General features: G+C 43.7%; 2 protein-coding genes across 8 annotated transcripts; both read left to right on the top strand.

Moving 5' to 3' along the window:
• The first annotated feature begins 422 nt into the window (after positions 1-422).
• Positions 423-14,948, top strand: ART4 (ADP-ribosyltransferase 4 (inactive) (Dombrock blood group)). Of its 5 annotated transcripts, none has more exons than XR_012764735.1 (5): positions 423-509; positions 775-845; positions 1,801-2,527; positions 3,312-4,683; positions 12,807-12,831. XR_012764735.1 is itself a non-coding variant. In XM_009940141.2 (3 exons), the coding sequence occupies exons 1-3, from the start codon at positions 762-764 to the stop codon at positions 3,404-3,406; spliced, it is 906 nt and encodes a 301-aa protein (XP_009938443.1). In that variant the 5' UTR covers positions 433-761; the 3' UTR covers positions 3,407-6,111. The 5 variants fall into 5 exon arrangements, 1 of the variants encoding a protein (XP_009938443.1); XR_012764733.1 differs by lacking the exon at positions 12,807-12,831 and adding exons at positions 13,594-13,648; positions 14,924-14,948 and having other exon boundaries at positions 433-845; positions 3,312-3,599; XR_012764732.1 differs by having other exon boundaries at positions 433-845.
• SMCO3 (single-pass membrane protein with coiled-coil domains 3) lies at positions 3,582-16,661 on the top strand. Of its 3 annotated transcripts, none has more exons than XM_075428217.1 (2): positions 3,582-3,599; positions 14,924-16,661. In XM_075428217.1, exon 2 carries the CDS (start codon positions 14,938-14,940, stop codon positions 15,613-15,615), a length of 678 nt encoding a protein of 225 aa, XP_075284332.1. In that variant the 5' UTR covers positions 3,582-3,599; positions 14,924-14,937; the 3' UTR covers positions 15,616-16,661. The 3 variants fall into 3 exon arrangements, with proteins under 3 accessions (XP_075284332.1, XP_075284333.1, XP_075284331.1); XM_075428218.1 differs by lacking the exon at positions 3,582-3,599 and adding an exon at positions 7,493-9,664; XM_075428216.1 differs by lacking the exon at positions 3,582-3,599 and adding an exon at positions 13,591-13,648.
• The last annotated feature ends 505 nt before the right edge of the window (positions 16,662-17,166 follow it).

Genomic DNA, 17,166 nt, shown 5'->3' with positions numbered 1-17,166 from the left:
CTGACACCTCCTCGAGGCTCCTTTCCTGTGCAGAAGAGTTGTCAGAGGCCATGGGGCTTTGCAGGTAACTCGCTGCTGTTTAGGGGAAGGGTGACTGGAAAGCAGCTACTAGAGAGGGGTTAGTCTCAGTATAGAATCTGTATTTACACACTCATTCTGGGTGTTTTTAATGTAAACAGTTCAACAAGGTGCCACTCTGCAGCAGTACATGGGTAGGATTGGCAGCAGATTATTAGAAACCAGCGGGAGCTAAGAAGGAGAGGGACAGCTACGTTATCTCTGCTTCCAGATGTGATCCGAACCTACCCTGCATTTCTGTGTTGGCTTTATCAGAGCTCTGCACTTCTTTAAAAGGGCTTTTTAAGCTCTTGACCAAGGAGTGCTCTTCACCTCATTCTGACACATCACTCCTCAGAAGAGAACTGCCTCAGACTTCTCCAAGCTGCAGCTTTCTGCCTTTTTGCAAGAACAAGAACACCAGATACCTTGGAATTAAGAGAAGTATCAAGGTGAAGGACTTCTACACCAGTTGGAGTTGGTGCAACCAGACCCTTCCTTGGGGATTGTGGGCACACTTCTGCCAGTATATTTTCTGTTTGTTTTGATCAATGATTTCTGAATTGCTGTAAGAATCTGGTGACTGTTTGGTTGAAGAACAGTCACCAAAACCTGAGTGCAAATTACAAACTGCAGAATTTTCCAGTTCAGGATAATAAAAATAAAAAAAAGAAACAGATGTAAATGACCTCTGCTTGAGCTCAATGTTCTTTACAGTGTCTTGGGTTGACTCTCGGATGCCAAAGCTACTGGGCACCCTTCTGTTGCTGATCTCATTGCAAAGGCTGGTAAGAGGAAGGAAACAGTTATTTCTTTGAAATGGTGAAATTATTCATTCCACTGAAATAATCTGATTTTCTCTTTAATTTGAAACACTTTCTTTATGGGGCTTTGGGTTCAGCTTAAATTCTTCTGCTCTCAATTACTCTGTTCCATTTCTTACCTGTCCTAATTCCGTTTAACTATTTGGTTGGAAATTTCCTCTTGTTTGGAGCCAGATGACTTCCCAGGTTGTGTCTATGAGTAGATCTCACATTACTGTCCTTTTCCAGCCTGTCTCAGCTGAGGCTCTGACAAAAACAGTGTGTTGCTGGATGGGACAGTGACAATATTGCTCTATTCCTTGTGACTGCCTTTTAGTTTTCCTTTAAAGCAACTACAGTATCATGGAGAAGTAAACTGAGTCCCTGTATAGTTTATGGGCCAGTACAACTTCAGAGGCTAAAAAAGGTATTGATTTGCTGATGTGTCTGGGATGAATGTTTGAGATGAAGTGAATATCTACTTGCACTGGAGCCCAAACACGTGACACAAAGAAGAAATTCACCCCTGAGATGTGTTCAGGCTGCACTGCCCTGAGCATGTTGTTTTGCTTATTCGTTCCCTCTTCAAATACACTTGCTAATCATGATCAGAATATCAAAATAAATGGACCATGAGTTTGTCCTGCAGGGTCTATACCCTCGCTTTCCAAAGGGCAATCTCTCCTGAAGTTTTTAATGCCACTGATCACGTAAAATAAGAACTCTGGCATCCTGGCTGGCATTTGCCTGAGGTGGGGCTTGGACAATGCCCTGAGGTTGCTCAGGAAGGGCTTGTCAAAGATGCCTACCTGCTATGCTTGCTCTGCCAGTAATGACAAAGAGGCCAGAAGCGGGTAGGGAAAAATGTGGCTTGCATCCATAGAGATACACAAAAAGTTCACACTTCTGACGCTAATCTTGATTTGCTTTTATGTTGCAGGCTGTGCCCCACCTCATGATGGATATGGCTCTGCATTCCTTTGATGACCAGTACCTGGGGTGCAGAGAGCAGGTGATGGAAGAACTGGAGAGAGGAGACTACTTCCAAAAGGAAATAGCTGGTAACAAGGACTATTTGAGTCTCTGGAAGAAGGCTCAGGAGGCTTTGTTAAAAAGCCCTGTAGGTCTCTTGAGGCAGATGCATGAGAGCCATGCCATAGTCCTCATGGCTTACACCATGAACTCTTCCCTGCACTCTCAGCTGAACTGGGCCACGTCAACAGCAGGAAGCTCTCCAGAGCACTATGCACACAATTTCAGTTTCAAATATTTTCACTTTTACCTAACAACTGCCATCCAGATAATGAAGCAATGGCAGAGCAGCAAGGAGAGCACGGGGAAATATAAGTGCTACCGGGTGCACAGGGGTGTGAAAGACTTATATATCGAGGCTGTGGTAGGCAGCAGGGTGCGATTTGGCCGTTTCACCTCTACCTCTCGCCTCTGGAATGTAGCCCAGAAGTTTGGGAATGAAACTTTTTTCACAGTGACCACTTGCCTCGGAGCAGCTGTTCAAGGCTTTTCTTACCACACATCCGAGATGGAAGTCCTCATTCCCCCTTATGAGATATTCCTTGTCAAAAGTTTCTTTCGGACACAGCACGGTAACCGTCTGGATCTGCGTTCTGTGGGGAACTACAGCAAGTATCACTGCCAGCTCGTGGAAGGTATTGTATATAGCCTTTCATGCAGGGGGAACGCAGGACAGTCTGGTCTCAAGTACTGCAAGCAGCTCTCACCAGCTGCTCCTTCACAGGGTGACACTCAAGGCCATATCTGTAGCTTGTCCACTGTGTTTGCCTATGAGAGCCACATGACCCAGTTTTCTTCTCTTTGTTGTGAAACTTAGGAGCACCCCACAGCTCACGAGAGATTAATCCATCTGGTACACAGCAGGTCTCAGGTTTCTCTGCAGCCTCTATTTATCCCATCTGCCTTTGCAAAGATGTCATAGGACACAAGTATTTGGGTCCCCAGCATTCCTGCTGCAAGGGCAGTAGATGAGATTCGCAGGCAGCTTGAATTCAGATATTTATTATGGTGGCTTGCAAGCCTCGGGACAAAACTATCGCTACTTTAGTTGTGTTCTCTCTCCTGTGGCAGAAGGGAGGAAAGGTATCCTTTAGCAAAGCACACACTATGAGTATCCTGGCTACAGAGGTAACTATTCTGTGCTGGAAGACCTCACTGAGCCTGTTCCACAGCCCTGTCCTTCTGTGAGTCCACCACCAGCATCGGACCCTTGCTTTTGTCTCTCTGAGCAACAATGTATTAATGCAATATATGAGCACAAAGCAATCGTTCTGGAATGAGAGTTTGTGCCTGAACTTAAGTCAAAACAGTAGACAGACCTGAGGAAATGACACATCTGGGCAAAGGCTGTGTTAGCAAGTGCAGGAAGCTTTAGCCAGCCAAAAGAGGTCTAAATCACTGCTTTCAACTTTCTTTCAGCTTCAAGAAGCAAGAACAGCGGTTCCACTGCCCCTGCCTCTGCTGTTCTTCCTGGTATAGTTGGAGTTCTCTTGTGCTTGGCCCGCAATGACTGATTCTCTGGCTGCATCCAGATATACATATATACACATGAATAGCGGGCAAGAAGAATTCACAGGAAATCAATCTCTGGAGCTCCTGTTATTACAGAATGTTCAACCCTCCCTTTGCTTTCAGCTGCAGCTCTCCAGCTGGGACTGGAACATTCAGCCTAGTTCATCAAAACAGACATTCCCTGGACCCATTCAGGTAGGAGGGCAGTTATGTATGGCCTTTCTGAAGAGTAGGGCACTGGCACCCTTCACTGTAGGCAGCTTTTCCTTTAGGCATTCAGGAAAGACACATATGGACTTTTGACTCTTTACAGATCTCTTGGTACCTTTATTTTTAGTGAGTGTCTGTCTGTGGGATGCAGAAGGCACCATGGTGGTAAAGCCAAGTCGGTAACTGTGCAGCCTTGCATATCTCCTTTGAGTGCAGGGTCCCAGAGGACAGCAAAGTCTGTGGCTGCAGCACAGTGATCTTTCCCCACTGCATGACCCCATGCACGAAAGCCATAGCTCTCATGTCAAGCTGACTGTTTGCATCGCACATATGGGGGACAGAAGCATAAAGCTGCCTTAAGACATGAACTTAGCAGCAGAGGATCGCGAAACTTGTCAGGCCTGTCTTCAGCTTTCAAGTTCCACTTTCTCATCTCTTCTGAAAAACTCAGGCAGATCCTGTGCTGGTAACAATCCTCTAGTGGCTGATGAATACATGCTCGTCATTTCATGCTGAAATGAAGGAGAGCCTGTGGAGCCCATTGCTATCTTCATGGGTGTTGGATATGACTGAAATTCATTTACCTGCCTTTCTGCTTCACTGGTCTGCAATGTTTAATGCTGGAAGCTGAATCAACATCACAAACTGGACCTGGAATTTCTGATTTAGCTATAGACTCCTCTCACTTTAATGCATTCATTTAGCACTTCTGGAGCTTTAGACACTCAAGCCAGAACAGAGATTAAGTTCTCCCATCTCCAAAAAATAACAGTGTGGAAATGACAAGAAACATTGTCTGCCTGCAATTCCCCTTTCCAACGTGCCCTGCTTGATTCTTCACCCCTGGTCCCTCACCCCCACTGACATTGGCTCTGGGCTGAGGCTACGGTCAGAGAGGTTATCTTACTGGTCCGAGGAAACTAGTCATGGTGATTTAACTTCGCAGCAGAGTCATCAAATAATTGAACTGAAACTAACTGACACATTTCACAAATGACCCCAGCTTTCAGTCACTGCTGATCGTAGAAGGAAGCTGGAGTCCTGTATTCACCATCCCCTGTCTGACACAGTAAGCAACAAGTTAGCTATCCAAAAAGAGATCTGAATACTAGAGGACTGCAGAAGTTGCCGATCAGTTGCTTAGTCAAAAGTAAGACCAGCCAAAAGCACCTGTGTGAAGTGCTTGACACTCGGAGCAACTCCATAAAAGCTTGGTGCTGCCATTCCCTTGGAAATCCTGTGACAAGGAATGCAGAACTTCGGCAGACGAGAAATATTAGCATTAGAAATGTAGGCACTTAAGGAATTTGGACATCTTCAGGTTTTAGCAGATTAAATGGAGGAGTTTGAGGCTTCAAGTCTTGTGTATCAGATTTCGGTGTCTGTAATGGCAGAGGCCATCATCAAATCATCTAAAAGCTAGTAACATGTTCTGAGAAACTGAACTACTGTCCCTGAAACCCTGAGATGTGCTTGCCCAGGCAGCTAAAACAGATTTAATACAGAGCTCTTTTACTATTAGTTTGTTTTCGATCTTTATTTCATGTTACTTTTTTGTTGCTTTTTATTTAGCAGTGATTTTGAATAAGGAGTTGTCAGAACCTGATTTTGACCCCTAAATGCTCAAAGATACTAAGCCCAGATTTCAAAACAGAACAAAAAGATTCGAAGCAGCTGCTGCAAATACCTTTTATATGTGTGTTAAAACATGCTTAAACTCCTTCCTATGTGAGAATTACAGGAATCAAGATGGATTTCTGACACTTCAGCACATTTATGTCTCTTCCTGCCTCTCTGTTATTGCTGAGACACAGGCTTCAACCATTTTAACAAAGGCTTGGAATCCTTCACAAGGTGGCTTCAGCACCCTGAAAGCCTCCTCTAAGTAGTCAGCTGCTATTTTCAGGCTTTTCTTTATGGATCTATGTCCTCGAAAGATAGCCTGTAGGAAAGCAAGAAATGAAGAGGAGGAGGGTAGAGAGTGAAGCCTGAGCTGCTGTGACGTTCCACTTGAGGAGGAGCTTTCTTCTGTGGTACTCGGTGTCTCATTTGTTGCCTTTGTTGGCGTGGCGACCTGGTTCAGGAACGGCACGGCGACCTACCCCCCGGCCGCTCGGGCCATCAGCTCACAGACACCAACGTGGTGGACAGCAAATGGTGTTTATTGACGAGTAGCACAGTATTATATAGCTTAGGTTTACAGCGTCACTTCCGTCTGCTTACCCCATGGGTTAGACGCTACTGGTTATCAGGAGAGGAGGGGGGGGCCTACCTTTCCGTACAGCGCGACATCTTCCGACCGCCAGGCCCTAACTATCCACATTTCCCCCCTCCTTATGCTTGACTAAATAGGTTAATATAAAATATAAAAGTTTTAATACTTAACCTTAAGACTTAAACTTAATATCTGGCCAGACTTAACCTGAATTAACCTTAACTACAATTTGAAAAATGTAAATATTAAAATCTTACGATTACGAAGATAAGGTACCTTAAACAAATGCATTTGTAAATTAGCTAAAATATAATCTTAAAAATTCTATTGTTATTCTTACTCTTATTCTATATTGTACAGTAGTGTTAAAAAGTATATGCTATAAACTTGAATAAAAAACATAAGGCACAGTAAACGGGTAGAAGTTGAGGTAACTTTTAGGGACGATTGAGGATAACACTGGGTAGGTACATTTTTAAAGCAGTTGTTGGTGTTCTACAAACATAATGTTAACTTTCTCTAGCCGATTCTTGACGAATGACACGATCTTGTTCAGTATACAGGGTCCAAAAATTAGTGTCATTACGATCATCGCGATCGGCCCTATCAAGGTGGATATCAGGGTGGTTAACCATGGCGAATGGTTAAACCACGATTCGAACCATCCTTGCTGGGCTTCTTTGTCTCTTTTTCTTTTTTCTAGACCTTCTCTAAGTTTGGCCATGGTATCTCTGGCTACTCCGGTGTGATCAGCATAAAAACAGCACTCTTCCCCTAATGCAGAGCAGAGGCCCCCCTGTCGCAAGAAAAGAATATCCATTCCCCTCCTATTTTGTAACACAACTTCTGATAGTGAAGTTAGGGACTTTTCTAATGCCGTGATTGATTTTTCTATTCGTTCCAGGTCTTCGTCTACTGCGGCTCTTAAGGAGCTGAAACCTTGCTGTTGTTGTATAAGAGATGTTATTCCTGTTCCGGCCCCTACTACTCCAATACCTAACAAGGTGGCTATTGTGATAGCAGTGATGGGTTCCCTTTTTGTAATGTGGTGTTTTTCCGCATCCCAATAGTCATAGATTATTTTTTCTTCGTGTTATAGGATTCTTGGAACAATAATGACTTGAATGCAATATTCATTAGAAGCATTAAACACAGCCAGAGAGATGCATGGAGTAAGGCCTGTTTTGGAACAGATCCATTGAGCTCCTTCAGAGGGAATAACCCATTTTGCATTGGTTTTTCCCACTGTGGACGAGACAGAACTACAGAGCTTCCGCTTTTGTCCCCACACTTTGCCTATACAGACCCCAGATCCAGAAACATATTGCATGGTTACCCCTTTTTTCTTATCTTTCCAAGAACACTGAGGTGGTACGGTTCAGGTGTCTAAGCTGTATGTTGTATTTACCCCTATGGCCTCATAGAAAGGGGGCCTTACATCATAGCACAGCCAACAGTGTGTAGTTAGGTCTGGGTTAGTTTGGTTCAAGGTGTGATAGGTAGCTTGCATTATTTTCCACAGGGGGGGTTCATTTACTTTCCACAGAGGAGTTTCATTTACTTTCCACAAGGGGGTTTCTCCCATCTTGTTTAGGGAGGATGTTACAGTAATTTTGGTGGTTTCTATGGGGCTGGTAGTTATCTCTGGTCCACTAATGATTAGATTGGGGCCAACTCCCTGAGGAGGATTTTTTATTTCTTCCTTTTTTATGAAAATTAATCCTCCTTTATCGGTCCCAGGCTCCAAGTATCTTATCCCCCACATTCTTCCGGATATCCAGCCTTGGTCCGTGGGTTGGGTAACATTTAAAAAGAGGTATTTACAGTTTCCACGTCCTTGCCACCCTCGCGGTGGGATGCACCCGTATGGACCCCACTGGACCTTTAGGTATTTATCTGTGCCGCTGCCCGGTATCCATCCAGGGGCTATGGTCTCACAACCCCAGTGACTGCAGTAGTATTGATTAGGGTAGTTACAGTACCCCTTTCCAGGATTTGAGCTAGGGCACATATAAAATCCCATATATTCCCAGCATCGGGGCCTCAGGGCTAGCTGACATAGAGTGGAAGTAAAGCTTGGTTCCCCTGACGTTATTTGGGTTGCGATAATCTCTTGGTTTTCGAATCGACTTAAAGTCCACTTAAAGGGCTGGTGGTGTTCATTTGTTGAGACTATTAAGGGGCAGCACATCCAAAGTATTAGTACCTCTTTTAGGAGAACTGGTGGGTCGATGGTAACCATTTCTGTTTGTCCTATAGTGGGAAGTTCCAAAATCAAGATCACACAAAGGCATTGCAGCCCCCTTTTGCGGAGGCTATTCTGCCATTGTTTGGGTTCTGCCGGCGCGGAACTCTCAGGCTCGGACAGGATGCTTGCTGACTTGTCATCTTTTCTGGTCACTGAGGTGTACGGGTTACGGGGGTGTCCGATGATCCGGTCCTGTGAACAAAAACTCACAGTTTTCATTAGTTTTATTCTGGAGGTCTGGTTTAATGGACTTAAGCGGACACCACTTAACTTTACCATCTTTTTTGACAGCGGCATACCCTCGCCCTGTAAGGACTAACCTCCACCCTTGTTCCCACTCTCCCAGCTCATTTCTGATTATGACTAACGGGCCTTCTTCTAGTGCTCGGGTGGCCCAATGTTTCTGGGTGGGACTGTTTACCTCTTCCCCCCTGGGGAATTGATTTAGTGCTAAAAGAGCGGTAGCTAACAGGCGTGTTTGGTCTCCCAGGGGAATGGCGTTAGCAAAACCCTCTGTTTTCGCTAACACTTCTAATTTAGATTTTACAGTCTGATTTGCTCGTTCGACTATAGCTTGACCTGTGCTATTATACGGAATACCATGTGTTAGGGTGATACCCCACTTCAAAGTAAATGTTTGGACTGATTTAGAGATGAAATTTGGACCGTTGTCTGTTTTGATCTGATTAGGGATACCGAGCCATGCCATGGCTGTCAACCAATGCTGAATGGTTGCTTTGGAGTCGGTCTTAAGGTGTTGTGTGGCTACAATTATTCCGCTATATGTATCTACGGTTACCGCTAGCCACGCTTGAGGTTTCAGCAACTGACAGAGCGTAAAATCTGTTTGCCACACTTCGGAGGCCTTGAGACCTCTGGGGTTGACTCCACTGGACCACAGTGGTGTTTTCTGACAGTGAGGACACGTGGCTACTATGTGTTTCGCGTCGGTGACTGAGATCCCGCATTTTTTTGCTAGTGCTTTAGCTCTGATGTGGAGAGACTCGTGTAGCTGACGGGCATCTCTTAGCGTCCACACCCCTTTTGCAGTGGCATCTGCCTTGTCATTACCGATTTGGAAAAACCCTTTAATTGGGTTGTGGCTGTTAATGTGAATGACTGATATGGTGCCCTTTGGGGAGAAAAGTGCTTCTTCTAGCATTAGAGCTGTTGTGGATGTTGACACGCCGGGCCCCGACATGGCTAAACAAAGCTTGGCCACGAACATTGAGTCAGTCACTATGTTGAGATGCTCTGTAGGGAACAGTCAGCACGCTAGCACTACGGCCGTTGCTTCTAATTGTTGGACTGAAAGGGCACTATCGGTCATTTTAACACAGTGCCATTCTTCTCCTGATTGCCATACCGCCGCCGCTGTTGAGGTCGCTGAGGATGCATCTGTGAAGACCGTTGGTCCTTGTTGGGGCCGGTCTATGATTTTTTGCGGGAGGTCGATGTTGACAACTGCCATCATTTGAGTCCAGGGAGGCTTTGCAGCGTAACGAACTTCGCCGCCGAATCCGACGAGAGCTATGGCCAGATACTCTGACGTTGCCACTGACTGCGCAGGGAGTTGTTTGCGGAAGGGTAGGTATATCCTGGCGGGTTCGATGCCTAGGTGTCTCAGGGCGAGTTTTCTGCCTTTCATGATGAGATTACCAAGGCATTCGACTCCTGGAGAGAATGCGCGTGACGGTTTTCCCTGAACTACCCATTGTATTGGTTGAGCTTTTTCAGGGGGGCCCTGTGCTAGTGCTCCCACTCCCCCCCCTTTTGTGAAGTGTACATACAGATCAAGTGGCAGATTTCGATTCCATCTGGCAAGTGTGCTTGACAATACCTGTTGCTCGATAAAGTCGAGAGAGTTTGCTGCTTCTGTTGTTAGAGTTTTTTGTTCCCATGGGTTCTTTCCTTTTAAGAGATCATACAGGGGAGCCATGATTTCAGGAGGGATCAAGACAATGTTGCGGAGCCATTGTAAGGACCCCACTAACTGCTGCATATCATAGAGCATTTTAATGTGACGGTGGATTTTTATCTGGGGGGGGGTCACGCTCATTTTGTTGCAGCATCTTCACAATATCAGCATAGTCCATGAGAAGTTCTGATACTTGGAGGGATAAGGCAGGTGAACTCAATAACTGATGAATAGCAGACTCCACTATGTCAGGGAAATTGTCATGCTTCATCATCGCTGCAACAAGTGCTCCCATGATGCTTTCTACAACCCTCTTGTAATGGTCATAAAGTTCCTTTACTGCAGCTATCTTGCCCTGCGGAGAGGTGATGGGACCAGCGATCTTAGCACACAAACTGTGTCTGATGCTTTCCTGTACATCTTTGTCTTTTGTTTCCATGGTGGCTTGCATCTCTTTCAAAGCACTGACCAGGAGCTGCAGATTGTCTTTAATGCTGAAGTTTTCTTTTACCGCCATGATGGGGAAGTTGGTGCCAAGATGCGCATTGAGGAGTCGGAATATTGTGTTGGTTGAAGAGACAGATGTACACTAAGTCATGCAGATTTTGGCAGGCCCTCACCAGCCTTTCCTATCACTGTCAAAACCAAGGCTGGCTAACATTTCTGGAGTGGGGTCTGACTCTGAAAAGCAAGCAGAGGAAATCCATAAGACCCAGGGGAATAAGACTGGATATATTTTCAGTTAGAATGGTACATTTCTGAAATCAATATTACAAATTATCAACCCACCTGACCCACCCTCCCCCAAGACATCACAGTTAGAAGAAAGCACAGAAAACGCTCTTTGTCAGTCTTCGCAGCGGTCTTATCAGGCAGGCCAGCAAAATACGGTGGAAACAGCTGCAAGTATCGTTACTCTTCCGGCTGCAGGAAGTATGACTTCAGCATGCAATCTGAAAAGCAAGGGAAGTGCTGTAAGTGAAATATTCTTGCCATTTCATGTTTATTGGTAAATTTATGTGAATCCTAGCAAACAATATACTTTACATCATCCTTAGAACTAAAATCCTTCAGTTTGTATATACTGGTGGGTCTACACAGAATTAAACTCCGGTTCTGGAGAGGGGGGAACAGACAAAGCAAAGTCAAATGCATCAGACATCTACATACAAGAGATGAAGCAAGACTGACGACTGAGTAATGCAATGTTTTGCCAGGCTACATTTTCCCGTGAAGTGACCCTTATCTGTCAGTTCATAGAGTGGCTAAATGTTGCAAGCATCCTGTGGTGGGCGGAAGCACAAAACACTCTCCTGACTGAGCTCCCTTCTTTTTTGACAGCTAAGGAAGTTACGTCCTTCTGCTTGCACCTAAGAGTTCTCCCAAGGCCAACTGCAGGCACAGTCCTGAGAGAGCATGCAGCTGAGGGACTGCTCCTGATGTTGCCTTTGCTTGTCCCAGAGCCCTGGAAAGCCAGACTGGATGCAGCAGACATGCTTCATCAGCTATTGCTGTGGTTAGATGTGCAGTTAGATGTGTCCAAGCAGTTGCCACTTCCCACTGCACACTTTTTATGTCTTTTCTCTCACTGCTCAGCTCAGCCCTCTGCCTCTTCCTCCTTTCCCTTCCTGTGGCAAAAGTGATCTGAAATTGTGTGAAATGGCAAAATTGATTTTAGCCTCCACTGCTGTTCAGCCTGAGCTGGCTCTGGGGCTCCACACCACTTCTTCTACTCTCACGGCATCAGAGGAGAGGACCTGGCAAATTGCAGTAAGGAAGGGTGACAGACACTCCAGATGAAGTCCTTACCTCAAATTTAATAGGTCTGAAACAATAGCTGTCAATCTTTCCTAGAAACCTGGAGTAAATTAGGAATAAAACTGCTTGCTTATTGTTTAAATATTTTTCTGTCATGTTGCAAATGGTAAAGACTTTAGAAGAGAAGAATTTGCATCCACTGTAAACCTTGAAGATCTGAAATCATTTTCCAGCCTACGGAATGTGACACAGAGGCAGTTGCCAGCCTGATCAAGTCAATTCAGTTCAATATTGGAAGAAGTATTTCAGGACTACATGGCATTCTCAGCTAAAAAAAGGAGTCACAACTAATTGACCATTGCAGAAATGTAATAGTTAAATCATTAGTGTTCTCTCTCAGCTCATCTTCTCACGCCTACAGCTCTGAAAACAAGGGGAGTTTAGTACTCTGGCTCTGGGTTGAATACAATAGCTCGGCTTTCAGAGGAAAACACGCTGGCAATTGCAGCGTACTCATTTTATGCTTGATCTTTTACTTTCATCTGAGAACTCAACCATTCTCTGCTGGGGTGGCAGCATTCATGACCAGAGCCTAGCGGGCAGCAGGTCTATTTTTCTGAGGATCAGAGCATGGCAGATGTCTAGCTTGGATGAAGGCAGAAGTACAAGCTTGTCTTACTGCTGTAGTCTGTTGTGAGAAAACACGGAGACAGACAAAGTCTGTTTTCACTGTCTGTGGTATCTATTTTTCTACTTGTGTGGGACTGTTCAACTTTTTTCCATAATTCGCAGGTGTACAAAACCAGTCATGGCAACAATTCATTACTTCAGGGAACAGCTGCAATCACTAGTGTTTTGCTTATAAACAACAGAAATTTATAAATCCCAGTACAAATACTAATCCTGTATTTGTATGCATGAAAAGCACTGTCCTACATGTTCTATGTTCTGCGAACAGCAAGTGATACCATCCCCTTTCAGCATGGCTGTAGGTACCTGTGATGGCACCTTTGCTGTAGGCAGGGCGATTCATGCTGTACCTACTCTCTCCAGGAACAGAAGGCCTTTGGAGGACCTAACACTTGGGAACTAGCATGAAATAAACTGAAATGTGTTAGAACTGGAAGGGGAAAGGAGGAAGAAAATAAAATGAAGCTGGGTAAACATCACACAATAGAATTAATGACAAGTAGGCAGGCAACAGGACCCAGCTGAAGCCCAGCCTCTGGATCCCTCACTCATCACATGCTGCTGGAAACCACCAGAGGAACACAGGGGAAAGAGGATGAAGTCACTGTCCCATACACATTCAGCTGGTTGCAGGCGCACTCAGACAAGATCAGGTAGGCAGTCTAAATGTTTAATTAGAAAAGCTTCTGGAGAAAATCTTCCTAGAGCTGGAGAAATAGTTAGAAATATGGAAATATATGTGGTCTGTCTAACTCTAGAAAGCAAATGTAAAGACTAGCAGAAGTTTTGATGTGAAGAGTAAGAGGTAATTTTAGCATTAGGAGACAAAATCTAGAGCAGTTATTAGAAGCTGAAACAATAACACATAAAGAATAGATGCTAAAAGTCTCCTCCACACCTGTCTAGTATGTAAAATGTTTGTTGAAGTGTTGTTCTTCTTAGAACATTTTGTCTTCTCATTTTCTACAAATAAGGAAAAACAATGGCCTTTCAACAAAACATCACTGGTGTGAAAAGGATCTAATATCACACTGAGTCAGAGAGGAATCCCTGAGGCAAGACTGACATGAATTCACACCTTGTATTGACATGGCTTTATGTTTCCTGAAAATCACAAACCTTTACTGTATATGTACTTTGCTCCTTCCAGCTTGAAGAAAAAGAAAGATGTGTTAAAGAGTTTATTCTCTTGGCAGAGCTACAAGGTAAGTGGCTGAAACATAGAGTACTGCACAAAATATTGTGGAAAAAACTCTCTTCAGACTGGCTTGTATTTCAACACTAAGACTAAAAGTTGACTAGGAGACTGTTGAAATAATTCTGGTTTTCTACAGTGATCTTGTGGGGGAGGGTGCGTTTAGTAAAATACAGCTGGGTCAGTGTCAGGTGATTTGCAGTTGGCAGATAATGCAAGAACTACAAAGGACCAAAATGACACAAAGGTATCATTTAAAGAGAAAAATCCAGCTAGTCTCCTACACCTACCTATTTGTCGCTGTAACTGTGATATGTAGGCACTGACAGCAAGAAGACATTTATTTATCTTGGAAAAATATAAAGCACTGCATAAAAGTGGCCCAGATTTGCAATAACAGGGCTGAGAATGCAAAAGTACCAACAGAGAAACGAGCCATCCTACTCATTCATAGCTTGCTCCTGTTGCAAAGTAAGACACATGCATTTAAGTAAAAATCATGCTAAATAATTTTTACTTCGCAGCTGATGATGAGTTAAAAGGAAGTAGCACAGAATTGATTACAGAAGCCTGGTGATGAGGAGTAACTCCATGCTCACTCATAACTCAGTCACTTTGGACTCTGCATACTGACATGCAGGTGATGAAGAAAAATATACCAAATATGTCTTTTTGCTGGCAAAGCAGTGATGGCTCAGAGAAGAATAGTGACCATAAGGATTACACACAAGTGTTTAGGGGAGCTAAAAAAAGTGAAGAAGTTAAATTTTGTGCTCTGGTCTGTAAAGCAATAAGGCAGGGCCAGATTCTGCCCAGCCATGTGCTAGGAGCTTGGTGAGCACCCGCTAATATTAACTGGAAAAAAATAGCCTGATACAAAAATGTGTCTAGAACAGGCCTTTCATTTCCACAGCTTATTTTAGATTTTTCTGGTTAGATGAGATTGTTCAGGTTTTTAGGTAACTAGTTCACCTTCTAGTAACTTCAGTTTCCAAGGTGAAGAATGACCCATGTTCATTTTACCAGTCTGCTAATTACATATTTGTCAGCTATTTCTGTTGCTATGAGTATGTCCAATGTCTTATAAGGTCCTTTTCCAATCAGTTGGCTAAAGATCCAAAACAAGGATTGGCATTTCTGCATTTACAAGCTATGTCTTGGCATTTGACCTGCTGAGTATAAAAAGAAACAGTGAGGCAGAGGCAAAGGACATTTCACTGCTCTTTAAGGGCTAGGGCTATGGGTGTTGAACAGAGTAAGAGATTTCTTATCTCTCTTAAAATAGCCTGTTTCTGAAGAATGGCGCTGAGTGACCTCCTTTACCCAGATAACCCCAAGCGAAGACAAGAACTGATCAATCTGCACCAGGAATTGCTCGACTGTATGTCCACAAATTTCCATGCAACAAATGAGCTGGCTGGAGTGCTGAATGAACACCTGGGCTGCACCATTACCCACATTCAGATGAGAGAAAGCAGCACTGTCAAGGAAAACTGTGACATTATCATTCAAGCAATGCGTGAGATTCAGCGTCAGGTACAGAAGATTGACAGCGACATGAAGGAAAAGCTAGAGCCTGTGCTGTACCAGAAGCTGTATGACATCAAAGAGCCCGAGCTGGAGAAAATTGCAATAGCCCATAAAGTTTTTTCCATCATTCTTGCAGAAGCAACTTCAACAGCAGAGATGGTAGCTATCAAACTACTTGGCTCCAATTTTATCACTCTCACTGTTAGCAAGCTTGTCAGCCTCCTTGCACAGATTGGGGCATCTGTTCTTGGGGGAATCACCATCACCATTCTCGGGCTTGGCATTGAAATGATCCTCCATGCCATCCTGGGAGCTGTGGAGAGGAATCAGCTTCTGGCAGCTGTGAGAAGCTATGAGAAGCACCTGGCTGAGTTTAAAGCAGCCTCAGAAAAATACCAGCGTGCTATACATGAAGTGACTTCTTTGGTGAGACAGCAGGTTCAGTGAATTGAAGTTGGAGTTCTCTCTCCTGCTGTGACAGCGGCTGCAGCAGCTATGCCTGCAGAAACCTTTTTGATTCATTATGGTAAAAGAACTACGAATGGCTTTTTTTCTTTTTAGTGGCAGCAGAGCAAGAGATGCAACAGAGCAGGGACTTGGCGCTGAAATATATTAATAGGGAACTGGTTTATAGGTACTTCTGGGAGGCAATGCTTCAAATACTTCACACCTTTCCTTCAGCTGTTTTCTGGAATGCATTGCAGATAATCTTGAACTGTAGTTTGTAATAGTGACAATAATATTCACTGCTGGAGCAGCAGTGGTGAGAAAGTGTGATTTTTCTCTGTGTTTCTGTATCAAAGATGACAACATGATGGGAGAAAACAATTTCAACAAGCCAGTCCATGTTGTCATCTGGAGGACTCATCAGGACAGCTGTGGTGGCTAAACTCTTGGTGTGGATTAGTGCTAAATCTAATAGGCTGAATTCCCTGTTCACAGAAGTGCTTACAAGGACCAGCTGAAGCATATTTAACTGCCATTTCCTGTCCCACCCCTTCCTAAGGAGCCAGCCAGAGATCTTCTTTAAATAAACTTTAATCCCAGTAGATTAGCAGGTAAGAGAAGCATGGGTCTATAGGCAAACATACACAGTCTTGTCCTACACTGAGAGAAACTGGTTGTAGTGTTCCAGGCATGCCTGGCTGTGAATGACCCTGTAAGGTCAGTAATGCCCTGCTCCTGCCAACCCACAGGTAAATATTTCTGCTCACAGTTGCTTCTCTGTTGACTGAAAAGGGATTATACACACATGCAAGTGTCTGTAGGATTACAGCCCTATTAATGCACTGAATTTATTTTCATGTGCTTTACCTAGTCGCACCAATGTGGAGTTGCCAAGAGCATGCCCAGATTCTGCATTTTACAATATGCTAGCAAAGATTCTTATTTTTTCAGATTTAAAAAAAAAAAGCTGGAAGAAAGAACATGATTTGTAGTCTCTTGCTCTGATTTGTTGTGGTTTGTTTTTTTGGTTTTGATTTTTGGGAAAAAAAAAAAAAGTAATTTAAGAATTAATAAAAATGTACCTGAATAGAAGACTTCTCTTTGTTGTACTTGGGTTTTTTTTTTTTGTTCTGTCTGAAAAACCAATCTTAAACCAAATAATGAAAAAAGATTAGTCTTCATTATAAATGCAATTTATAAATTCTTTTTTATATCCATGATAGACTAGTATAGTAGGATTGTGTACAGGTTCCTTTTTTAGTACCAGCTTCCCTCATACTAAAAGCATACTTGAATTCATACTTGTTTATTAATACTCAGTATTAGATTATTATGTTAATAACGAGATCGTGCCTGTGAAAGTAAAGAGATGGGTGAGCCTACAACAGTGAAGCTCTCCATTGGCTTCATAACTCTTCCATTCCAGGTTTTGGTGGTGTTTTTTTTTTCCTAATGTTCCCACTTCCAATCATCTTTTCTGACTCCTCTTTGCTTTTGTGTTCAAAATCCACTAGATGGCAATGCAGCTGCCGGCTCTCAAGCAGCTCTACC

Source organism: Opisthocomus hoazin, chromosome 8 (genome assembly GCF_030867145.1).
Source record: "Opisthocomus hoazin isolate bOpiHoa1 chromosome 8, bOpiHoa1.hap1, whole genome shotgun sequence".
Lineage (NCBI taxonomy): Eukaryota > Metazoa > Chordata > Aves > Opisthocomiformes > Opisthocomidae > Opisthocomus > Opisthocomus hoazin.
The sequence above is the reverse complement of the archived record's forward strand: the minus strand, read 5'-3'. Positions and strand labels throughout refer to the sequence as shown.

Bases quoted from the DNA above. Each gene is read 5' to 3' on its own strand.
- ART4 (XM_009940141.2), top strand. From the start codon at position 762: ATGTTCTTTACAGTGTCTTGGGTTGACTCTCGGATGCCAAAGCTACTG. The intron at 846-1,800 runs GTAAGAGGAAGG...TTTATGTTGCAG, and splicing joins TGATCTCATTGCAAAGGCTG to GCTGTGCCCCACCTCATGAT. The intron at 2,528-3,311 runs GTATTGTATATA...ACTTTCTTTCAG, and splicing joins TCACTGCCAGCTCGTGGAAG to CTTCAAGAAGCAAGAACAGC.
- SMCO3 (XM_075428217.1), top strand. From the start codon at position 14,938: ATGGCGCTGAGTGACCTCCTTTACCCAGATAACCCCAAGCGAAGACAA.